The 26465-nt window shown below is 35.4% G+C and overlaps 1 protein-coding gene across 6 annotated transcripts in view; it reads right to left on the reverse strand.

Annotated features, from left to right (window-relative positions):
- Positions 1-1500: 1500 nt before the first annotated feature.
- The window catches only part of NFAT5 (nuclear factor of activated T cells 5), a 102507-nt gene continuing 77542 nt past the window's right edge, over positions 1501-26465 (reverse strand). For all 6 annotated transcript variants that reach the window (XM_019756983.2, XM_019756977.2, XM_074314657.1 and 3 more), the window contains 6 exons: positions 23915-24047; positions 19962-20045; positions 14020-14168; positions 10825-13297; positions 9927-10170; positions 1501-9480 (listed from right to left, as the gene is read on the reverse strand). In XM_019756983.2, coding sequence (XP_019612542.2) covers positions 9935-10170; positions 10825-13297; positions 14020-14168; positions 19962-20045; positions 23915-24047 — 3075 coding nt within the window. In that variant the 3' untranslated portion in view covers positions 1501-9480; positions 9927-9934. The remainder of the gene's footprint in view (positions 9481-9926; positions 10171-10824; positions 13298-14019; positions 14169-19961; positions 20046-23914; positions 24048-26465) is intronic.

Here is a 26465-nt window from a genome sequence, read left to right on the forward strand (position 1 = left end):
CTAACACAAGGTACACTATTCGGCATTTATATGTGCCAGGAACCAAGTAGTTTTACACAGATTAATTTACTTAATTCTTGCACCCACTCTAAGGGGAGGGTTCTATTTTTGTTTCCACTTTATAGATAAGGAAATTGAGGAATGGAGAGGTTAAACAATAGGTGTAGGAGCCAGAACTCCATCCAGGCAGGCAAACTCAAGAGGCTATGCTTTGAAATGCTGTAGTATTACCTCAGAGGAAGCAGAGGCCATGGCACCATGAAACAGAGCACAAGAGTAGCAATCAATACCTCTTCCTGAGAGCAAGACCATTAAGTGTTGCTGAGGAGAAAGTGTAGCTGCTTTTTTAGTTCTAGAATCCCTGTCGTGTCCAGAGAAGGGATAAATGATGTTCCAGTTCTTACAGGCCTGACTCTATGGCTGCTAAGAATTTGCTCCTTACAAGATGACAGAGCAGTACTCTTACCAGCCTGGATGGAGTAAAGCAAGACAACCACTTACCTTCTTCTGGACACTGTGTAACTTATATTACCCCGATTGCATCAGCTTCTCTGGCAGCTACTTGTAGTCTCATCATCAGTCTTTTGCTTACATATGCTGTTTTTTGGACCCAAAGTATTTTTGATATTTATACTTATTAAATTTCATTTGGTTATTACTCCTTTCCAGTGCTGTTGAAGTCAATAAACGCCAACAGACAATGCTTAAACATAGTTTGAACAATGCATCATTGTTGAACACACACACGCACACACACACACCCTCCTAAAGTGACAGCTCATTTAGATGTATACATTTGGATGTGTTAAAGAATTCAGCCACTTCATAGAATCAACAGACACCATTAGTATTTGATAAGAAGGTGTAAGAATACTGTCTGAAGTGGTGCTTCTAAAACTTCATTTATTTATGTATCATGTTCATGATATCCATGTATCATCTGTATTAGTATTTAATAATTTTCTTTCAGTTGACTCCAATTTACCCATAGTTTAGCAGGTGTGCACAATTATGTTTTCTAATGCAAATTAAAACAAATATACTATGTTTAAAATAATGTGTACCCAGATATGACCTGAAATGATTTTATATACCACTAGTGACATGCTACATGTTACATTCCGGGAAACACTGATGTATATATGGTGCAAATAACTGCCAAAAGAATAAACAGAGACTGCGTCTGGATGTGGGACTGAGGGCTGGGGAAACCTGGTTTTCATCAAAAGTACCTCTGTACTACATGATCTGCTACCATGTGTCTTACTGTTTTACTAAGCACGAAACACTTTAAGTAAAGCAAACAAAAATTCTGTCACACTAAGTCACTTTGTACACCACCTGGCAAAATAGCAGGCACAAACTACTCGAAGATATTTCTGTATTTCACATCTTTTCCTAATGATTTTATAATTTTGGCCACAGACTCAAAACTGACATTCATGGATACGAATTCAGCCACAGAGTGAGAGAGAAAAAAGACAGTTACCCACCGCAAAATGAAAACTTTCAATGTTTTATTTTTGACTGCAGCTGTTTACAGAAATATAGTTGCGAGTATACAAATGTTCCAATAGAAGCAAAATATCTTTTTAATATTTAACAAGTTATCACAGATAGCTAAAAACATAGACGCAAATGAAATTCCCCCGGAGAACAAACTGAAAGTATCTGGTGTCAGTGCTTTGCAACCCCAACTATGAAAGCCATACACACAAAAATGTAACCTTATGTCACTGCAGGACAATGGAAGAAGGCAGTTCAGTGGTTGATCAGTGTGCTCAAACAAATAAAATACAATTTAAAAAACTTAAATGGCAGAATGGTAGCTAAACCACGTGAGGACAGGTTAATGAAATATTTGTAATATATTTATTAAAAACACTAAGTAAAAGTTGTCCAAAAAAGTAGCAAATACTTGGAGCTTATCAGTTACAAATAAGGGAACAGGGCAAGCAGATACATTCCATAGATGAAAAGAAATGAGCTCAGTGTCACTGGAATCAATTCACAGCCCTTAAGTCATAAACACTTCAGGGCAGGACAGCTCTTTATTGGACACAAGTCTGACTCCAAACCCACCCTCAAACATCTGAGATGGGTGTGTGTGTGTGTGTGTTGTCCTGAGGTTCATCAGCTAAAATGTAAGTAGGGGTGATATGCGGCTTAAACATGGAGCTTTTAAAAGAGATATTACAATAGAATTTGAATAGAATCACGGTAGGATGCTTTGGGTACAGGAATATAATAAGCAATCAAATAAGGAAGAAAGGAAAGGGAACAAGAAAGGAGGAATGTAGCTAGAGCATCTCCCAACAGTTTGCCTATATATTTGCCAGCACCAAAGTTTGCAGAGTAAGCCACTTACATTTCCACTGCTAGTATTAAGCAGTGGTGATTTTTATAGCGTATACAATTATTTTTATTTTGAAATGTTAATTTTTTTCATGAGTTAATTAATCGGTGATTTGTAAACAGTGGGAGGAAGATTAGAACAATTATGGAGGTACTGAATTACACAGGGAGATTAAAACGAATACATGTACTTGGCTTGTGGTTAGTTTATATTTACCACGATGCATACATTGACAAGGGAGAAATGCACAAATTATATAATACATGTCTCTCTAGTGAATCAGATCTCATACAAAGAAATCTACTTTTAAAGAAGTTTTATCTACTAAAAAATTAAATAAGGTGCTTTGTTGACATAGCCAGCCGTTTTAATTATCTCAGATACAAATATAAATACAGGAATGACAATTTTGTTCTTATTGTTGGTCTAGCCAGACCAAAATTGTGGTCTGCTGGTCAAGAGGCAATGAAACAAAAAAGTTTTTATTATCACTGCCCACAATGTACCCATTTTATAAACAAACAGGAGAATTTAGCACCTGTCAATTACATTAGCTACTTAAATGTCATAACAATTAAAAGAAATATAGAACATTGCACCGCTATATCTTTAAATCAGTCTCTTAATGTAAACTTCTTAGTAAGTGGAAGGAAAATGCCAAACTAAGTGAACTGAATTATTAATAACTAGACTAACTGTATATGTACATAAAATATACTATATTTCCATAAGTAGTACTGAGAATAAATTATCATTGCCAATAAAGGATTATGGATAATCAGGTTAGGCTGAATTAATATGAAGAACAATGTATAAACTATCTGTATGAGGGGGGGAAACACACCTTTCTAGATCTTACTGTAAATAGTTTACTAAACCAGTGGTTCTCAAACATTAAGCGATCAGCAGAATCACCGGGGGGGCTTGTCATGACACAGAATGTTGGTCCCCACTCTGGTTTCTGATTCGGTAAGTCTGGGAGAGGGTCCAAGATTCTGCATTTCTAACTAGTTCCCAGATGATACTGATGTTGGCTGGTGGGCTGATGACCATATTTTGAAACCACTGGTTTATACATACTACTGTGTTTCCCCGAAAATACGACCTAGCCGGACAATCAGCTCTAATGCATCTTTTGGAGCAAAAATTGATGTAAGACCCGGTCTTACATTATAGTAAAATAAGACCGGGTCTTATATTAAGTTTTGCTCCAAAAGGCGCATTAGAGCTGATTGTCCGGCCAGGCCTTATTTTGGGGGAAACACGGTATATATGTTGAAGGCTGTTTACTCTAATGTTCCTATGTATATGACACAAAATATACAGGAAGAGGGCTGGTTTTAACTGTCAAACATAGAATAGGAAGCTGAATATTTTAATGTTTCTAAAATGATTTTCTGAAGTGTAATCATTTCCCTTTATAGTCAGTTACATTTCAAAGTCTTAAGTCCTACTATACAGTCATTTTAGACAACAGTCACATAATACTTATACTGAGTTGCAATCAAAATAAGGGGCATAAATATTCTAAATAGTTAAATGCATTCATTAAGAAGGAATCACCACTGTACAGCATTCTTGACTTCTTTGGAATGATTCAAGTGCATACTATCAACAGGTATTAAGAATACTGCATAAAGGTTTGCAGTCTTCAGTGCACTGACAGCCACGGAAATCCTCACATGTGGGAAAGCAGCTCTATCCCAACACTACTATCCTGAGCCGCTGGCCCTTTCTTCAGGCACCACCACCACTGTGTTAAGAGGCTGGAACATGGGCAAAATTAGCAAAAACCAGATGGACACGCAATTCAACTGTATTTGCTTGAAAGGAATTATCTTACTTCCGAAGGGACTCAGCTGTAACGTCTTCATTTCTTTTAACACTATTTGCCATAGATAGATTACTGAGGTTCTGATGGGTAAGAAGTTGACTGTAATTAATCACTTGGCCCTGTCTAGTTTGACATTTGAAAATTTGACATTACCAGCCTTTACTTAAACTATGTGTTTCTGATTTATTTTCATTCATCTAATTAAGGTCATAAAAGATGCTTTAAACACTTCCTTCCTGAAATTTAACTACACACATTTGTGTGCATGGAGTCTCACACTAAAATTTTCATTAGCATTCAAGTAAGACCTATCATTAGTTGGCTGAGATGAAGGCAAATTTTGTTAATTTATACAGAGGCTAAACAGTATAATTCTATAATCTTTTACTTACCCTCTTTCAAAGGACAATTCTAGTAATGTATCTTTTGTTAGTCTTATGCCAAAGGGAGTTGGAAACTTACGAAGTTGTTTCCTATGGTGATCAAAAAATGGAGCTATACAAACCTTTCATTTTGTACAACCCCTCAGAATGCCCTTCTAGTTGTTAGATAGGATGCTGCCTGACTCCTGAATCACTTAATAAAGCCAATTAGATCAGAAAAGAAAAGATGGAGAAAAGAACGACTAAATGACAAAGGTGAAAGTTGAGACCTAGTAAAATCATTTGTTTATGTGTTTCTGACAATAGTGAAAAATGAAATTACAAAAAAGGGGGCACTATCATGGTAAAAAGGCACTTTTCTATAAAACATTTAATCTAGGTATAAAACATTAATTTAAAATTTTTCCTGAAAGTAGAGTAAAAAATAGAATTTTATTAATAAATGAAGCTAGAACGGCATGAAAATAAATGGGGGTTAAAGCAGTAATTAAGAGCCCTGGGACAATTCACAAATGATACTATTGGTATTACTTTGATATTTACTACACTATAAACATTATCACCACAATTCAGCTCTAGTGACACAAATAAGCAGAGAACAAACCTCTTTTAATATGTTATGAGATTCTACTAAACCACCTCCTAGGGCATATGCTCTGAGTTATTTATAGCATCTCTCTTTCATGAAGTCCCTTCCATATAACCAAAGGTACGCAGATGCAACACGGATGCCTTGGTTAGAGATGAAGCCTGCAGTCAGGAAGCTGAGTAAAGCCAACAGGTCTCATGCAAGTTTCAATTCATTGAAAAAATAAATTAGGAAACAGATATTAGAAGAGAAATGTTCACCACAAAGATGAAAAATTCTCAAATTACTCCTAGTGAATATTTATAAACCATGCTGAATTTGAGACTTTGATTATTAAAGCATTTAATTCTGTTCTTTAATTACTGATGCATCTAAACAGATTTCACTTTTCCAAAACAAGTGTCTATAATGGCTTAATCAAAAGGAATTATTACCTTAGTTCTAGAGGGACACAGATATAACTTCTTTCTCATTTCCTTGGACACTGTTTTTCCTAGGCAGATTAACTGAGTTTCTGATAGGCAAGAAATGCACTATAATGAAATTTCCAGCTATAGCATATACAATATTACAAAAACACAAAAGGAAAGGAGGAAAGAAAGAAGGAAGGTCCCTCATTACCTCTGCTTCAATAGCAAAGCCCTTTACAAAGCTATTCTATGGAGACAGGTGAAAACGGATTTGCACTGGCTAAATAACAACATGATATTCTAATTACAAAGGTAACAAGACAAAGCTCAGAAGCAAAATATAACTCCTAAGTATCTTTTCTCATGTTGGTGTGGATATATAATGGAATGACAATAAAGAATAAAACACATACACACAATCACACAGACACAGAGATAAGCTCCAAGCATTGTATGTTGCTAAAAGTAAGAACAATTGAATGTAACAATATAAAGGAATAAAATGTGTGGTTCATAATTTATTTAGGTCCTTCTGCCATAAATAAATTCAATAAATTGTGTTTCCGATGCCTTTGCTGGTTCAAGGAGTCTCTCCTATATGTAGCTATTAACTTGTAACAGTAATCTGGAAACTGCATTGTTAGCACAAGTATCAACCACTGATCACTGAGCTAACTCTTCAATAAGAAGACAAATACTTTTTGTAACCAAATTGTATATTCAGAATGCTGTACTTAACATTGACCTTTAGGGGTAAGAAACATTTAACAATGTTAAAAAGAAAACCAAAACATCATTACTGAGTAAGAATATGGTAGCATAGCACAGCCCTTGGGTAAATAACCACAAAATTTATGAAAATAAAAATTAAGTTTTCTGCCTCTATCCAATCAAACCATTACAGTTCAGGTGTATGTTCTGTTCTAAACTTAGATATTATAAAACAGAAAATTGGTCCCTGGTGACTTGGCATTGGCAATCAGCATTTTACAGTGATAAACCTCTTGCTAAACAACAGAAGTCAGCACACAGCCAGTCTTCTTGCGACCACTTCATCCATAGAGCAGTGTTAACATTCTAATTAGAACTCAGTGAATAAGATTGCCCGAGTCTTCCGTATAATCTCTTAAGAAAAAATTCAGAAAACTCAGAAATAAACTTACAGTATTTTATGTCTACTTATTTTTAGGCTTGCTGGGTAAGCTTTCTGACATTTGTCAACACTCTGAATTTTGCACTTTAAACTGAAGCACTGGATTGTGTGGCTGGTCTTTCTCACAACCTGAACTATACTGGGTAATTTTTCCCAATGGGGTGGGGAGAGAAGAGATATATTGAAGAAAATGCTTTCAGTTCAGAGAATTTATAAAGTAGCTCTGGGTATTACAAGATGGGGAAAATGTTATTAAAATTACAAACATGGTTTTTTTTAGTGTCTTTATAAATAAAAGGCATAGAATACAGAAAGCCAATTAATAATAACAATAACAACAATAATAAAATATTAAATACATAGTGAGCAAAGACTGAATGGCTCATTCTTGTGAAACACCATTTGACACAACTGCCTAGATGGGTTTCCTTGCTCTAACATTTTGCTGAGTGAAAGATCCAGCAAACACACAGTAAGCTGCCTTTAGCCCACTAATAACATCAAGGAACTGCCTGATGGAATGGCCACAGATGAACAGGTCATTTGTTTCAAAAGATACTTAAATACTCAATAAAGACATAACAAACCCCCCCCTCACTGTTATCAGACGCCACGTTGTGGTAGAACATCAGACAAACTCACAAATTTACCACAAAAATGTGTGGCAAAAAAAGAATAGTTTATATATATGTATATATATAAATTTCTATATTTATGCCAATGTACTCACTCAGTACAAATAGCAAAATAGTATACCATTTCCTAAATACAAAATATAGCTTTCCAAAAAAATGAAACACACATTAGATATAAACCATCCAAAACTTGAACGATTGAAAACTGTATTCAAAATTAAATGACCCATAGTAGGTCTCTTTCTGAAAAGTTCCCTTCATATCGGCAAGAAGCCTGTACTACTGAAAACGTAATTCAATGCCTCTCAATCAGAGAGAGAAAGAAAGAAAGGTTGTGGGTGGAGGGAAGAATATATGAGAACAAACAAGTTAGAAGAAGAGGACAGTCAAAGAATCAAGGAATATCATCACAAAAAGGGGGGGAAATCTGGCTGTATAAACAAAATCAACACCACAATTCCACTAAGTTCAACTAAATGTATAGGATAGAAAGAATAAAAATAAAAAACAAACAGAAAAGTAGCCTTTAACAAACAATTAACAGGCTATTTTTTGTACATTTAAAAAATAAATGAAACGGACAAGAATACCAAAACATCTTATCTACATATAGAAGCCACACATAATTTGGCTTTAAACTGTATTAACAGCTTTCTACATGCCAAAAGGAAAATAAGACATAAGCATGTGTCCAGACAACAGGTTGTAGTGAGAAGCAGGCATCCCATGGGTGGTGAGAACACCCAAAACTGTATAACTAATGCTACAACTGCAAGTTCTGGAGTGTGGTATTTTGCTCTCTATCGATGTAACACAAGTTAATTCTTCATTTTAAGTCAATGACATGACCCTGTAAAGCCTAAGGCTTGTGGGAACCATCAGATAAGTGACCACTTCAAACTGTAAAGCACTGAGGTGACAAGTGAATTACAATCACTGCAGCTCAGGGAGAAGTGATGTTTCAAGAAATTTTACTTTGCCTTTTTTTAAAAATTAAAATATACAGTTTCCTATTGGAGGGAAAATTTTGAAGACTTCAGAACAGCACCGTTCATGGGGGGGTGGGGGGAATGCATTGTTTCTTGTTTCTCAGGAATCAGCTCCCTCGTTCCCGAAAGGGTACACCCCCAACCTGTGCTGCAGGAGTTGCTGGGTTAGCCCAGATCAAAGTGGCCTTTTCCTTTAAGTTGCTACAGGGTCACAAAGCTAGGAGTATATTATCAATTGTCTAAAATAAAGTGAGAAAAGAGGGGAGAAAAATGTAGGTGAATATAAAAAGGGAACACTGACCCAAGACTGGGTTAAGAAGAAAACAGACTCAAATTACTGTCAGTTTAAACTACTATAGGAGGATATCAGAGCATAATTTACCATATATTATCCCCTTCATTTTTTATAAAGCAAGATAATTCTTTTTCTATGCACAATTATGGCTAAACCCCTTAACAGAAAAAAGAGAATTAACAATTCTCTGAAAAATAAAATCAATAGCATTCCAGCTGTTCCCAGTTTGTGTGTTGTCTGCCTTTGAGATAAATAAAGAAGCCTCTTATCTGTGTAGAGCTCTTAATACAGTTTACTTGCCAGAATGCAACCCTTTCAGGTTTTCCATAAAAACAAAAAAGATTCCTTCGCTTTGGCCAGTAGCTGTGCTTTTATGTTGAAACAAATCACAGCCTAAGTTATTATTTTCCTTTTTCAAAAGCTGTTACTTGACGAAAAACAATGCAGAAAAGAAAATAATGAACAAAAGTAAACATAACAGTATGAATTATTTTCTAATAGCAATAATAACTGAGCAGTCCAGCTTTTAAATTGAATTGTACTTTTAAAGAAATGGAGCCTAGGAAATTAGCGAATTAATTCTGTCAGCTGGAAACGCAAATCGAGTCTCAGTCATCACTGTTATTAGGAATATAAACGATGAAGATGGTAACAATGGTGGCTAATGACTGCAACAGGCAGCACAGGTGTGCTCTTTTGCAGTCAGAGTAAAATCTACCTATTTACTCAATCACAGTTTTTCAGTTTGTTTTGTTTTTAAAGTAACAGTTCAATAATCCTCATGGAATCACAAGATCTCAGGATACCTTGGAATCAGGATTGTCTTCATGGAATTTCTAAAAAAAGAAAACATTTAATATAACTCACTAGGGAGGGAAAGCACTTACAAAGCTCCTGTTACCCTGAATGATCCCAAAATATATTTTAGTACTATAAATGATCCTTTATCATATTTATACTTCCACAGAGTTTTGTGACTCAATATTTATTTCCTGAATAAGGGCGAAATGAAACAATTATATCCAATATACAATACATACATCAGATTTTCTGTCATTCCAACGCAAAGAAATTTAGAGCCAGAAGGAATGCCCAGTGTTAACAATACGACCATAAGCTATCACTCATTAATTTATTCAGATTAAAAAAATACCACCTTGTGAGAAAGCCACATTTTAAAAAATTAGAGTCTAAACGTATGATTACTTAACCTAAATCTACTAAGAATATCAAAATTTATTGATGCTTTTCAATAAGAAAGAAGCCAAAATGCAATACTTACATATCCAGTTAAAAGGAGCCAGTCAAGTTGTTCCCTTGGTTTTGCAATGAAACAAGCAAATCAATCTTTTCAATGTTCTGGTTGGTATTTATAGATGATGCCAGTGGAGAATTCTCTGGCATTTGCTGAGAAAGAAGTGTTGTCACAGGTGACTGGCCCTCATTTTGTGGTTGGCCTTGCTGACTTATGGCCATCAACTGATCTGGTAATGCAGCTGGTCCAGAGGTTAAAAGCTGATTACAGTCTGCAGAGACATTTAAAATAGAGAAGCTACCTGATTAGTTACTTTCTGTTAAGATTTGAAGATATTTATTAGTTGCTGGGAGAAAGTCATTACTGTGTTCATTCGGTAAAGAACTAAAAGTGAGGCACCTGACAGCACCCCTCCCCACTCCTCCAACCAAAAAGTTTTCACCAAACAATACTGATATTTATCTTTGGTTTTCTGTATAAAAATACAACTTTGCCTAGTTATCATTATAAGTCCTATATAATTTCCTTGGTATACAAAACATTAAAGATGAGTTTCTACCTCCTTGGAAACTACTTAACTGGCTAACATATTTTCTGTCATTCTTCATTTTCCTTTTAAGTTTATAGAGCTCTAAGTGGCAAACGCATACATTTATATACACTACCACATTTAATCCTCCCAATATCCTTGTCAAGTCTGTAGTATTACCACCATTTCAGATGTGGCGACTGAGGCTCATGATGGTCAGATAACACGTCTAAGATCTCTCAGGCTACACGTTGTCTAATTGGGACTTAAACTCAGTTCTAATTATAATCTGTGTTCTTAAAACCACAGTGTTTTGTTTCCTTCTAATAATAATAATAATCTGACCATTTCAACCAGTAACATTGAAGAAATGAGAAATCAGAAAGAGTTTCTTACTATTCTGAATGCCAAATAAGAACATTCCTGAAGTCTGCTGCGATGAGCCAGGAGAATTCTGCAGTTGGCTCATGGTGCCTCCTGTAGTGTTGTGAAATAAAGTGGCCTGTGACTGAGGTGAAGATGTGGCTCCTTGGATTCCAGGAATGTTGTTCTGAGGAGAGTAAAGAGGAGACTGCTGCATGTCTTGTTGGTTTATACTGGTCTGCAATGCAGACATGGATGCTGGAGAGAGGAAGAGAGTTACTTGCTGCTCTTGAGAACTGGGTGACCCTTGGACCAGCTGGATCTGAGGAGAGCTATGGAACAAGGAGGTCTGTGGTGATTCGGACTGCGTAGGACCTGTGGGCTGGTTCTGAAATTGCATGGCCTGCTGCTCTTGATTCATGGGGGCCATGTTGTTTTGTTGGTGAAAGATTGACTGGTTCTGTTGCTCCTGATTAGCCATCGGATTCTGACTTGGGTTGAACATCATGTTTGGTGGTGGTTGCTTCTGAGACGCCATTGTAGCCATGGTGTTCTGATTGCTGAATAAAATGCTCTGCTGCTGCTGTTGCTGTTGCTGCTGCTGCTGCTGCTGCTGCTGCTCCTGGGACGGAGAGCTACTCTGGATGGCAACTATTGAGTGCTGTGACTGGAAGATTGCTCCTTGCTGGTTCTGAGGCATTGGATTAGGAGGAAGGGAGCCCAGGGACACCTGAGGCTGAAATAGACCTTGCTGGGAGGGTTGTGCCTGTTCTTGGGAAAGCATAGGGGTCTGGATGTGTGATATTGGAGGCTGCTGCTGGAAAGCAGCTTGCTGCTCAGTGTTTGATGTTGACTGAAGTGGAGAAATTGAGTTCTGAGCTGCAAAAAATGACATCTGTTCTTCTTGGGCCACTGTGTTAGTTTGAAGATTATTCATTGGACTCTGGGAAAGAAATATGTTGGCTGACTGCTGGTCTTGAGGAACAGAAGAGCCCTGTAGCACAGCCATGGTACTTTGAGAGTGAAACATTGGAGCCTGCATTTGTTCCGTGGAGGTTGTAGAAGTCTGGCTGTGGACAATAGGACTTGGACTATGAAAAATAGAACCTTGAGTTTCCTGGGAAAGGTTCTGAGCATCAGCAATAGGATTTTGAGGATGAAAAAGTTGAGCCTGTGAATGAGAAGACTGCTGCAAGAAATTCCCAGATTGGAGTGACATCATCTCATTACCTTGCTGGAATAAACCATTACCTTGTTGCTGGCTGCCACTGCTTTGAACACTCATCATACTTTTTGTTGATGAAAAAAGGTTAACTTGAGGTTGACTGTCTCCACTATGTTGCATTTGGACCATGGTCTGAAAGACACTGTTCTGAATCTGTTTTGTTTGTGCTCCGGTTTCTTCTCCATCTCCTGAACTCGATGTCTGAAACATGGGAGTGCCAGGGGTTGCAACCTGCTGTGTGGTGGTTGTAGTCGTTTCATTCCCAGAAACTGCAGGAGGAGAAGAAAACAATTCACACTGCATTTGCATGTCCTCACTGGTAGATAACGCACTCATCATATGAGGGGTCTGCTGGTAAACCGGAGACTGCTGCAGGTTTCCATTTGCTGAAGCAGAGGAAGGAAATAACTCGGACTGAATCTGGGCAGCTGCCTGGCACATACTCTGCTGCATCTCCATCACCATTGCAGCAGATGATTCCATCACTTGCTGCTGCTGCTGCTGCTGCTGTTGATTAGACAATGTATTTTCAGTCTGCGGGTGAACACTTTCAGCTCTTCCAGCTATTAAATTATCTGGTCTGGTATGGACTGCTGGCTCTGTTGAGGAAAACATTCCAGGGTTTACACTATTTTGAATTTGACTGACTTGTTGGAAAATGTCTGCACTAAGCTGTTCTTGAACATTCTCATTACCATCTGGAGTAGAAAATAAAACTGAAGATAACTGTTGCTGTGCCTCTAAAACTTGTTGGACCAAGTCAACATTCCCACTGCTGCCACTAGCAGAACTGCCCGTAAAACTTCCTGCTTGCAGCTGCTGAATGGTATTCTGTAGCTGACTCACACTATTTGGTGACGGGAAAATATTTGATGAAATCTGCTGCTGTAAAGTCTGTGCTTGTTCTTGCAGTGGCGACTGCTGCTGCTGCTGCTGTGACGCCTCAGTCAGGTGTGACAAATTAACCACTGTCCCATCTGACTGTAACACCTCTCTAGATGGAGTGTCTCTTGTCTGAAACTGTGTGGCCTGCTGCAGTAGTGCATCACTGTTGGACAGCTGGCTAGAAGCAGAAACTGCTGGAAAGGTGCCAGGCTGTGAAATGTCCTGTGTCTGGATGGTTGTCAGGCTCTCTGGGTTGTATGCTTTGGGCTGAATCTGCTGCTGCTTTTCATTTTCAGAAGGTAAGTGGGAAGATGATGACGACGAAAAAGACCCATTTCCTGCTATGTTAGAGATGTTTTCTAACGTTTGTTGAGTTGATCCAACTGTCTTTGCAGTCTAAAAAATAAAAATTCCCAAATAATATGCACATACAAACATTATGAGCTCACATACTTCAAAAATTATTATTCTAAAAACATATGCATGTGCAGGACCAATTCCCCACTCTTTATTATTATCTGGAAAATAGGTATAAGATTATTGTGACTCAGCGATAGTATGCCTGATTGTCAACAGGGTATTTTAAAAATATAAGCGAAGATAGTCAAACAAAGAAGTGAAAGAATAATCATCTATTGATATGCTTAGGACAATAAAAACACATTAATTCTGTGGTTAAAGAATTAATAGCAAGTTAAAAAAAAATTTTCCATTTTGTGGATTACATTTTGTGGGTAACACTATAAGGGGAAAATAAGCGAAAAAGGTTGGGCAGTTACAGGACAAGAGTGGGGCAAAAAAAAGAAATAAAAATGCCTCTAATTTTGAAAATGCCAAACCGACACTTTCGTTAATACCATACATCCCACAGGGTCTAGCTAACATATGAATTCTTCCCTTGTCAAAAACATACATTGAAAGTCACTTTGCAGGCTATTATATTGGAGTATAAAAGCATTTACTATGAAAAGCACAATTTGTTAATGCTTCCAAAGAGAAACAAATGTGAAATAGGGAAAGTAAAAAGCATGAACATGAGGTGAAGAAATCAAACCACTCAAAATACAGCAATTTTTATATTTAGGTTAAGATGTGGGGCACTAGTCAATGTAGCTTACCTTAAAAATAGGGGAAGATCTTTTTTCTGCTGTTACTTCCATTGGAGTAACATCTTCACTCTTTATCATACTGCTTGATATGAGTGGAGTGATCAGAGCATTAGGAAGAATATTTACCTTATCTAAGTTACATCCAGTAGTTTTCATTGCTGTATACACACAAAAAAACAGAAAGAAAAGTTTAAAATCATCAACTATTTCATTCTATAGTGTGTTGACTATACGTCATGATTTAAATGTCTGTTTTTCGATGCTATGGTAGCCTGAGATACAAAACTGGTGTAACAAAATATGCCCTCCCTTTTTTGAAGTAGCATTGGCTTGAGGACTCCTGGTATGACCCTGAGACCATGGATTAAATATCAATAAGCTTAAGCAGTTCTATTATCAAGCTATACCCTCCAGGACCCTTCTCAGGTGCTTTGAATTACACTTCTCAACACAAACAGGATGCATTATAGGATACAACTTAGAAAGCTCCAGGTTAAAGCTACTCAGTTACAACTGTTAAACTCTCCTTTTAGCATATGGATGCCTGGCAGTATAAAGTCAAAACTTTTTAAAGGCCATAGGATTATCTGAACACTTCTCTCAAACAAACTCAAGCTTCTCATTAGAAAATGCCACAAGTAACCAAATAAATTTTACTTTCCTAAATTAATGTCTTAGAAAACTGAGAATTTGCCCAACTGACACATGAACACATTTCTCTTCTAGACAGGACTTAAAATTTGTTTTCTTTTCAAAACAAAACTTTAAGGACAAATTTAGTTTAAATTAAATTTCCAAATCAAAACCAGCATGTGTTTTTCACTTCCTTCTACTCCTATTTTCAGTGGTTAGAGATTTACACCAAGGAGAAGCAATATATAGCAGATAATGTCATTATATCTATTTTCCCCCCTTGATTCTTTTGCTTTCTTCTTTCTTATGTATGTGAGTCTGCCACTGGCACTTGGTGGCATCTGTTGATATCACTGATGACAGTCTACTGAATTGAACACATACCCAAATTCTGATCTGAAAGTTTCCTCCAGATCCTCCAGAAGGCACAGCTGTTAAATTTCTTAATTTGATATTGAGAAGAAATCATGGCTACCAAGAGGAATTTTAAATGGTATGTGATATATGAGATAACAGCTACCTTTGTAAATATTTTGATTTAAAAATATTTGAAACTTTCTAGTCTAATTTCAACTTGTCTCACAACCAATTGACAGAAACATTTCTGGTGGAAATTGATTATATTGAGGGAGTGGAAAGTGCTCATTTAACTTTGAATATTCTATGCTTTAATCCTCTTGAGAAATGGATCATTTATTCATGAGTTCTCTGGACCTACTTTCACCTAGATTCTACCACCAATATAATTCAACTCACAATATAATTTTTACTGAGAGAAAACCAGATCATGCACAGGGAAAGCATTTAAAAATATTTGAGGCCCATATCACAGGACAATTTGAAAGACCATTAGTGTTGTCTTATGTTGATCCTGTAAGTTCAATTGCTAGTCTTGCTTTTGAGTTCTATTAGAATGCAAGCTCCATGAAGGCAGATTTTGTTGTTGCCTGATGCACAGTAGGTCATCAGTGAATTTTTATTGAATGAATGACTCTTCCTTTACCTTTATCATACTCAATTTAGTTTGCTGTGGAGTGGTTAATCTTACAGTGCAGTATTGCATATTTTCATTAATAGTATTTCTGGTCAAAAAATTTTCAATATCTAAAGACAGGTTTATATTACAGTTCAATTAGAAACTGCATATAAATATTCACTGACAAAGTAATGCATCACCTATAGTTACTGCTTAGTAGATCTATATATAATTTTCCCCAAAATTTATTTAGAGAAAAATTTTTCCCCTTCTGAAAAATGAGGATAGAATAAGTTGAGCAAGAGTCTTTTATTCCTCCTAAGGAGACCACTGACAAATAGGTATGTCTACTGGTACAGATAAACAAGAAAAGGACACGTTGTCTAATGCCCACACAAAGATACAAGTCTCTCTATGGCCGTTGACAATTTAGTTTTCTGAGCCCTATTCTGGTTTGCTTGCTATCCTAGACCTGCATGAAGCCCAGCGGGATCCTGCTGGTGCTGCCTATAGGAGTATAAGGTGCTTCCCTGGGCTGCCTGGTGTTATTAGGTGGAGTGAGGGATGCTGGACCTGCAGGAGGGAAAGCATGTCTCCTGGTATGTTCTCTGGTCTCCTGGTACTAATGGGCAGCTGGAGGGGCATGTGTGCTGCTGCCTGGTCTGGGCTGGAGAAGGATGGGTTGGTCCCCTGGTTTCTACTGTTGCCATTCTTGCAGACAGACTGACCTGCTGCTGCTGGCATATGTGAGGCCCTCCTGAGTTCCACTGTTGGCAGATCGGGCCCACTGCTACTTGGCAGGTGTGGGTGGGGGATGGGTTGCACCCCAAAATCTGCTAGCGAGTCAACTGCTGTCACTACATATGAATCATCCCACTTAGTCTCTGCAGGGCTTTCCCTTTCCTGGCTTTCTTGACAAAGAGAGCAGGCTTTTCATATTTATTTATTGATTGATTTTTTTGCCTATGCCTGTTGCCAGTTCTGAGTTGCAGACCTCTCTGGTGCCCAAATCAGCTAAATGGGAGATAAAAAGAAAACCCAAGAAACTCACTTCGTGCCATTCCCTAGCCAGTCCACTTTCTTCTCTATATACTTCAAAGTTCTTTTATGATTGTTGAATGATTTCCAAAGTAGATTTAGAAGGGAAGAACAAGGAAAAGCGAGTCTACACTACCTTGTCCCTGAACCCACAACTGTATCTTAATGGACCTGTAAACAATAATAAATGGCTTGAGAGATGTCACCCTATCTTTTCTTCCTACGTTTTCACTAGGTATTTATTGAGCCCTTACAAAGTTCCAGGTACTATTCTATGTTCTAAGGATTCAACGATAAATAAGAAAGCCCTACTACCTGGAAATGTTCTCATTTTAGTGGAGAAAAAATATACAAACAAGTAAAATACCAACAACCTAGGTGTTGGGGGAGAACTTTTAAGCCAATTCAGAAAATCCAGACTATAAATAAGACAGACACATTTAACTATCCCAATATCACTTTGAATTGTGAAGAATAGTGGTATTGATACTTTATGCCAAACAACTTTTAAACAGTATTCTCTTCCATCCATGTCAAATAACAACTTTTGAAATTTAGGACAATCTTTAGTAAAAGTCTGTTGTCAGCAAGCAGCATTTAAGTCAGGTACAAATAAGTACGGTTAACATATGAATTAAGATTTACAAGGAAGGAGATAATAGTTACAAAATACAAGGTTTTAAAGGAAATGTAAGTTGCAACCTCTGTCAGTTACTACTAGCTGTGTGACCCTGAGCAAATCATTTAACTTCTCTAAGCTTCAGTTTATTCACCTGTAAAATGAGATTGAACTAGATTATCTCTATGGTTCCTCTAAGCTCCTAAACATTTCCATAGTTGCAACCAGTTAGAGAAAAGTATACGCTCTCAATTATTTTTCACACTCATCCAATTAACTACTCCTTAAAAAGGTGAAACTGAGAGAATGCACATCAATATTTTATCCCTGAGTCCTAAACCTGTGTCACAGTCTGAACGATCTATCTGGTGTTTACACTCACATCTACCTAGAAAACTTTCTGGGAATATTCCCAAGAAAATCTTAAAACAATACTTTATCTTTCAGTTAATTTGTATTACTTTTGCATTAAGGATACACCACCACCACTACCACACACACACACACACACACACACACACACACACACACACCCCCCTTGGGTAAAATTGAAAATGAATCATGATGCTTTGGCACTAGACTTAATATCTCACTGAGTAGTTGTGCAGCTACCCTCCTTACTCCCCATCCCCAAAACCCTATTTGAGGAATTAGAAACTTACTTCAGAGAGAAAGCTTTCAATATCTGACAATATCATATTTGGGTATCAAGTTCTAAGTATTATTGTATTAGGTTGGTGCAAAAGTAATTGCGGTTAAAAATTATTGCAAAAATCTCAATTACTTTTGCACCAACCTAATACTTGATGGCTATTTATAAGAATGTTATTTGGAGAATTATTGCTATAACACAAATTTGAAAGTCATTTATGTTGCTATCTTCATCATTAAAGTATACCTAATTAAATCTCCCAGATGGTACCTTGGCATTACACTAAAGCTCTGACTTCAAGGAATCATAAAAATAAGCCATTTGTCAAGGAAAATCCCTGACTCTGAAAGCTGTTTTTTTAAATTGATCAGAAATCTCCAATTCATGATACTGTGTTTATAAAAACAAATTAAAATTTTAAATAAGATAGTTGAATATTCAATTTAATAGCTTCCTAAAATTATTTTTATCATGATTTAAGTTGATAAAATTGTCAAAATAAGGAGGTCTGAATTTTGAAAAAATAGTATGTGTTTGTTTCTTATCCATTGTTTAGCCTTGTAAGATTTTGGTCAAATGACTAAATTTTTTTTTTAATTAAAAATTAAACATAGTATTTAAAACCTTTCAACCTTCAATTCATAATCTTGTATGAAAATTTTCACATTGGATTGGTGTTCCACTAGCTTCATACTCTATGAAAGAAACATCAGGAATTTCTGTAGAAAAGCACTGATACTTCAAAGTTGGCAAAGAACACACCACAAATGTTCATGAGTTTCTTTAATGGTTAATTATAACATTATTTATGTAGTAAATATGGTTTGAATTATTTTTGCTTAGATGTGTTACTTTATACACTGAAGCTTAACCTATCCTTTTAAAAATCCTAGCTAATTGACCTTAGGCAAATTATTTAGCCCCTTTAGAACCTTGGTTTCCTCATCTATGAAATAAGTTATCTACCTCATAGAGTTTGGAAGATTAAATGAGAGAATGCCAGTAAACAGTGTGGCATATTGACTAGCACTGAATATATTATCAATGTACTTTAGCTATGGTTATCCATAGCACAGATTTGTAAAGTTTCCTGTAGTTGAATCAGATAATCCTGGCAGTTTACTTACCAGTGCATGATTTCTCACTAATCTACTCTGGTAAATGTTGTGGTCAGAAATGATGATGGCAAGTAATACTGAACACATTATATATGTGAATGCTAAATTTTACTACTGACAATAGAAAAAAAAATCACTGTATTTGATAAAATGTATTAAGCATATTATGCTCTTTAAAAAAATAAGTATTTTTAATTTTTAAATTTAACTTGATTTAACTCACATGAATTTCATGGCAGAAAAATATAAGTAAAACCTAGAATTATAGGAATAATTCAATGGCCATTAGGTAATGACACTTTCATATATAATGGCACAAAAGCATCATTGAGTATCATAATTGTATTAGAAATCTGCTAAGAAAAGAATCTACTCTACCACATTATAACATCCTGAAGATATCTTCATTATCTCTTGGGATCAGCAGGGGAGTAAATAAAGATATCAGAAGATAAAAAAAAAAAAGATATCAGAAGAAAGAACAATAACAAAAGAAACTAAAGCAACATTTTCAAATGCCTATAGTTCATATTCTGGTCTCTTCAGTCTCAATGTCAAGTAGCAATCAATCTTATTGGTAGCAAAGAGATTTACGGACTCTATTTTTAACATACATTATTGTACTTTATATATACTTTTGAGATGTGTAATATTGGGGAACGAAAAACAAAACAAAAAACTCCTCCATTCTAATATATGTTTTTAAAAAGTTGTTTATATGGTGAATGAAGGGAAATACCAAGTTGGGAAACAAGTCTTTGCACTCAGTAGAGTTAAACAAAGATTTACTTTACAATAGAGAAGATACCTCATTAAGTGTTTCAAGCACATAAGAGAAAACAAAATAGTAAGGTTTGCTAGAGAAAATACACAGGATCACTTATTTACAATTTTTGAGAAGAATCAATTTGGTACCTTTCATGGCCTCTTCAAAAGAGCAAGGTCTTGCTGGACTAGATATTTCCTTCTTTACATTTACATTCAAAGCACCAGCTATTGCTATTAAAAAAAGAAAAGATTAATGTATTTATTTAAACTTATTCATCTTAACAGATGTGTATTTTAAAATTCATTAATTGGACTATTTTCTCACAAGGTACCATTAAATTATTTGTTTAGCAGAAATTCTAGGTTGAAATGAGTTTTTATAATCACTAGTCTATGCTCTAAAATTCACCAATCTCCAACAGGGCTGAAGCATATGCTCACTTATCAAAACAAAGGAACAACAGAAAAAACAACAGCAACTTTAAAAAAATCCTTCTTGTAACAGTACACACATTGATATCTGATGAGTGATATAGAAGAGTGATGAGACTTTTTAAACTTATCAATATACTGTGTAATACTAGCATGAAAAAATTCACCATGCACTTACATAAATGATTTATTCAAAAATACAAATTCAGAAACATTAATTATTAATGTAGCTAAATTTTAAAAAACTGATAAACATACAGAATCTATAGCATTATGGCTATTCTTTTTGTAAAATGTTGGGAGAAAGACTTTGTTATCATTAATGGAAAATTGCTGGGCCATTATATCTAGTCATTATCAACTACATCTACTATGACCACTTTAAATTTAATGGTCCTAAGAACAGAGATCAGTTCTGAATGATAAAAGTTAAATAAATTTCAAATAATAGGTTCTTGCTTAAAATGACTATATAATAATTTTATTTAAATACATTTCTATTTGTCAATGTATTTATTTTATATTCCTTAACTTATTCAAAATGGGAAGTGAGTCAGCCTATTGTCAATTCCTTATTCTTGACATGACAAAGTAAAAAGAATAGTTATAAGACTACAGCGATAGTTAATTGTGAATAAAGAGATAAAATATATACATCTCCTAAGAATGAAGTTAAATAATTTATCTTAGCATGCTGCACAGGAGGTCCAACAAATGATATACAGGCAATTGAACAGAAAAGGAATCCACAGGCAATTTTTAAGCATAACATTAATTCTAACAATTACAGATTTAAAAATAGAAACTAATCTTAAAAAAAATTTAATTTCTAATTTTAAATCAAGTTTTAGTCATTTTATTTTAGAGCAACAAAAAATATGAGTAAGTATTATATCCCTCATTTCTTAATAAGACTCACCACTGCAGAGTCACCGCAAAAAATACCTAATGTGATTTGAGTGTTAATAGATCAACGTGAAAAAAAAAATCAAAGGTGCTTTAATGGTTAAGCAAAGCTTCAGTGACTAAGTGGCAATGAAACAAAGGTTTTATGACTTTGCAAAGTATCTAAGTGCAGGACAGCGCACACACAATGTATTTTTGGCAGTATAGACCCAGAGGGCTTTAAAAGGGCTTATGACTTGCAGAGTTTGCAGACCCAGTTTATGTTCACATGAGCCCTGCCCCGATTCTACTTTTAGACCATGTACCAAGTACCCAAGATCCCAAAATTGTCTGCACAACTATTCTAGATTATGTGTGCAGTCTTAGGCTTATAGGGTAGACAGAACTTGGAAGCACTGACTGGGGCATCAAGGCCCTCAGGTGTTGAAAGGAACCAGGAGGAAAGAAAGAGAAGGGGTGGCTGGATGGGGATCATCTTTCCTCATGTTGCCATATTCCAGCTTGAAACTCTAAGCAGTCTGAAAATCCTAAATTCAAGTCTGGTCTTCCAGGTAGTTATGAAGGTATCTCGGTCAAGTTGGGAGGATAGGATATATTTTTAGTGATTTGTTTGTTTCATATATAAATTTTAAGTATTTAGATAAATGGTATAACAGTTGCCATTTCTACTCTGACTTACAAATATTAGGGTGGGCCTAGTTTTAGCTGTTACAATTGTACCTTATTGAATATTTAAATGTTTAACCACAGTCCCCAGATGAATCACAATAGCAATTAGTTTATCGTAATGGGATAGTGCAAATTTTCTATAACCAAGGTTTCCTGAAACCATATTCTTTCTCATATACACCTGAAAAGATGATCACATTTTATAAAATACAAAAAAGTGAAAATTATGATAAATTCTTTATAGTTGTATCATAAAGGCAAAAGCTGAACATTAGATCTTATTACAAAGTTTGCATGCAATGTATTTATTCAATTAAGAGTTTCTGAGAGCGATTGCTATGGTATCTGTGTTATACAAAATATGAGGGGGGAAACTTGAAAGAATAAACATGTTAATAATTCCCTAAATGTGGCCAAACCTACTTAATTAGTATAGGCTTTAAAGTAGAAGACTTAAAATCTGTTTTATTTGGCAATCTATCAAAGGGAAACTTCTAATAATCAGCACTTATTACTAAGAAATGAGGATTCTTTTTTTTTTCTTTTTAAGAAATGAGGATTCTTAATGCTGAAGCTAAGCGCTTTTAAAGTCCTGAAGTTCTTTATAACTAATCAATAAAAACAAGTAACAACAAATCCTCAGTGTTTTCAGGATAGCAAAAAGTTTAAGGCTATTCCCTGACATACACATACACTTCCCTCTTCCCTTCCCACACAAATGATACAGAAGCTCATTAGAAAATAAGTTCTTTTGTGTTAATTACACCATCTTTCTCACAATTTTCCCATACAAGCAAAATCCTTCCTCATGCAAAATATTAAACGTCAATTATTTAGTAACCAACAGTTACTAAAATGCTTTAACTACCACTAGTTTTAAATCAAACTTTTTTGGCTTTTTGAGGCCTTCCTAGAAAGAAAACAAAATATTTGGTCTTTGAGTATAATCTAATTTTCTCTTTCCTATTTTTATTGAAGCCAGTGTATTATTTCTAAACTTGGCCTTTTTCTGTCTGAAATTTCTACTTGTGATCTTCTATTCTGAAACAAATACTAAGAGAATTTAATTAGTGCTATACTGTAGCAAGCTGGTAGAAAATAACCAATGTTGTGAAATTCAGACACGATTTTTTAAAAAACGAAACATACATTAAGTGATAGAAAGTAATTTATCAATACCAGTTATAATTGTCATAGCTATTGTTTCCATCACTTTTTTCACTTTGTACTTCACTGAATCCTGAACTATTTGGGAATAACTTATAGACACAGAATCAATAAACTTACAGATATGGAAGAACTGTTAATTCTGAAGTATACCTGACACTAGAATGAACTGAACCAATGCTAAGCACAGCAGAAACCAAGCCTAGGTCAATGGAACATATGAAGTTTCCATTTCCAAAATGTTCTCCCAACTTCTGCCAGGAAAAAGCTTCTCTTCTTCAGGCAGCTAAATGAATGCAGGCAAACAACTCATAATATACTTTTTACCCAGAGATTTAAACTTGTAATATTTCAGTTGCTCTTACTGCTCTGGTTTCTAAAGCACCTATGTAACCTAAATGCTTAAAATTACATTTAAAATATTTATCCACCAGCAGTCTTTGATATATTTGACCACAGAAATTAGAAAATGTTACAGGCCTATAACTCTGTGATTTTATCACTTATCACTCCGAGCTTATCTCTCGTCTCTCCTAAAATGTATCCTGTAAACCAGCCAGATTAAACTATTAGAAGTTTCCCAAAGTTGTCACTTTCACTAAGGGGTAGTGACGTAAGAGGTACTCAATGAATGGTAATTCTTATTAAAGAGTAACCTGTATGATAACCCTGGAAAGTCTGACTTCAGAGCATTCCTAGCTTTTCTTTTATTATTAGAGCATAAGGCAGAAATGATTCCCTTAAACTTAAAAGAGTAAAAGCAGCATTTGGTGTCCATCTTAGGAAATAATTCCATCTCCAAAAAATACTAGTATCAATTCATCTTAGTATACAACTTTTTATTTTGGTTGGTTCATCTTCATACCCTTCCAAAGTCCTATAAATTAATTATGCATTTTAATTCAGAATTTTTAATTTTGACATACCTGGGTCTGGAGTGTAGGTGAATGGCTGAACATCATGAGATCTTCCAGCATTGGTCACTACATATATTCCCACTGATACTGGCAAAGTTATATGTTGGTCATGATATGGGGGAACCTTCACAATAAGATGATTCTAATATGAAGAAAATTACAAGAGTCACAAAAGAAGCAATATTTAAATGAAATTTTGAAATAAAAATTATAATTAAGTACATTTGATGTTAGCTATCATTTTAAAAGTCTGACTAGAAAAATAAATGTATTTTAAAGTTCAGGTTCACAGGCATTTTAAAGTTCATGTTCACAGGACATTAATCTTAAAACTGCTTTTAAGGTAAAATCCAAATGTTTTACAATGGCTTGCAATGCTCCAGCCCTGTCAACTTTATTTCATTCCCATTCTCTCCAACTTATTATACTCTAGCCAAACTGACCTTCTCAGTCCATTCTTTTAACACACAAAACTCATTTTTACCTCAGAGCCTTTACAACTTACTGTTCTCTCACTGGAATATTCTTCCTGCACCTCTTCAAAGGGCTAGTTCCTTACCCATCTTCAGATCTTATTCAAATATCACCTCCTCAGAGAAGCTTTCTCTGACCATCCTATTTAAAGTAGCACCCCTCCCTGACCTGATCACATGATTTTGTTTATTTATAAAATGGCAATTATCACCACCTGAAATTACTGTGATTATTTGCTTGTGTTTTGTCTCTCTCCAACCTCAAGAATTTAAGTTCCACGAGAACTAGAATGTTTTGTTCTTCATTCTATCTCCACTGTCAAGCACCTTACACAAAAAATACAGACAAATATATTTGTTGAATAAAAGAATAAATTTTGAGAAAAAAAATATGCCCACCATGCACAATATCAGTTACCATATGTTTTGTACAACCTTCATTGAGATGTACTTGACAACGCAGTTCACTGCTTCCTAATCACTTTGATTCTCATTTAGGCCAATAAGGTTCAGTTTACCGAAACCCTAAGTCAGTCAGTTATTTTCTGTCAGAATAGTGGCAGAAGCCACTATTAAAAAAATGGAAACATTCATAAATGCTTCCCCGGCACTTATTCAAAGATACTACATCTTGGAAGATACTGTGAACCACATTAGACTCATTCTGTTCTTCCCTAGGACATTACAGTAATGGGAAGGAACATCAAAGGATGGTGATTACACTTCTGTACTGAGGCTGATATGCAGGAGGCCAATGCTGACTGCTGAGGGAGAAGTGAGTCTGATGACATTTTTTATTTAGTTAGACTATAGTTGGTTGCTTCAGTTGAACAGAACATGTGACAAATAAGGCCGAGGTCAAGGTTTCAATTTCTGAACACTTAATTCATTTCTAAGCCATCTTAAAACACTCTCTGAAACAGTCACATTATAAATAAAAAATAGCTTCTGATTTATGACATTAGCAGAATGTTAGCCATCTCAAAAAAGAAATCACACTTTTAAGTTAGGTGGAAAAACACATATACATATGTGTATATCCACGGGGGGTAAAAATCTGAGAGCACATACTCAATTGCACATGAAGGCATCAAAAAATGTACCTGGACTAATCCAACTTCTAAGAAACAGAGTTTTAAAAACTTGTCTACCCTCATTTTCACTCTTTTGTTTAAACAAAGCAGTCCTACCTATAGTTAAAAAAGATGGTTGAATGGATGGACATGTGAAGTATCCTCCTAGTCTTATAATAATTTGGCAAACTTATAATTGAAATGATTCTTTTCAATAAAAATTTGTTTCTGATAATTAATGACAGAATTAGTATCTAAAAGTCACACTCATATTTAAGCAAATCTAATTTAAAATCGTTTAAAAGCCAAATGATACTTTTTTTTTATTAGTTTCAGGTGCACAAAACAATGTAATAGTTAGACATTTATCATTTGTATCCCTCACACAGTGACAACCTCCGTTCCCCCATCCACTACCCCTCTGACATCGCACACAGCCATTACATTTTCACTATCTCTATTCCTAATGCTGTACTCTGCTTTTTGTAAATATATATAAAATTGTAGTTGACACTGATTATTGTTCAGCTTCAGGTGTACAGTGCAGTGATCAGGCACAAACGATACTATTTTGATATGAACTCTTTATACTTCCTCAGTCTGAATCTAGAAATTCTATAAGTGCTTTGAATTAAAAACTAAGTAAATTGTGCATAGTGATAGAAAGTTGTTTTTAAATACTACTCTCACAAATTAAGAGCAGTTAACTACCACTGAGCTAGGAATACAATACAGACAAAACATGCAAAGGGTTGGGAGGCCTTTGGAGCAGTACATTGTTCTCTGGGGTAAAAAGAGAAGAAAATTTGAATTTTAAATTCTTAGAAAAATCGTTTTGGATTCAAAAATAACGATTTTCTTTGTCCCAGGTGATACTCCTTTTCAGAACTTATAAGCAATGGTGCTAGATATTTTTCACTCTAAGAGATAATTTATCATTCCTAAAGAACACCAATTTTAGAACACATAACTTCTAAACTCTTAAGTCTTTGTTTAGTCTAGTTGTTCACACAA

Source organism: Rhinolophus sinicus, linkage group LG11 (genome assembly GCF_036562045.2).
Source record: "Rhinolophus sinicus isolate RSC01 linkage group LG11, ASM3656204v1, whole genome shotgun sequence".
Classification (NCBI taxonomy): Eukaryota; Metazoa; Chordata; class Mammalia; order Chiroptera; family Rhinolophidae; genus Rhinolophus; species Rhinolophus sinicus.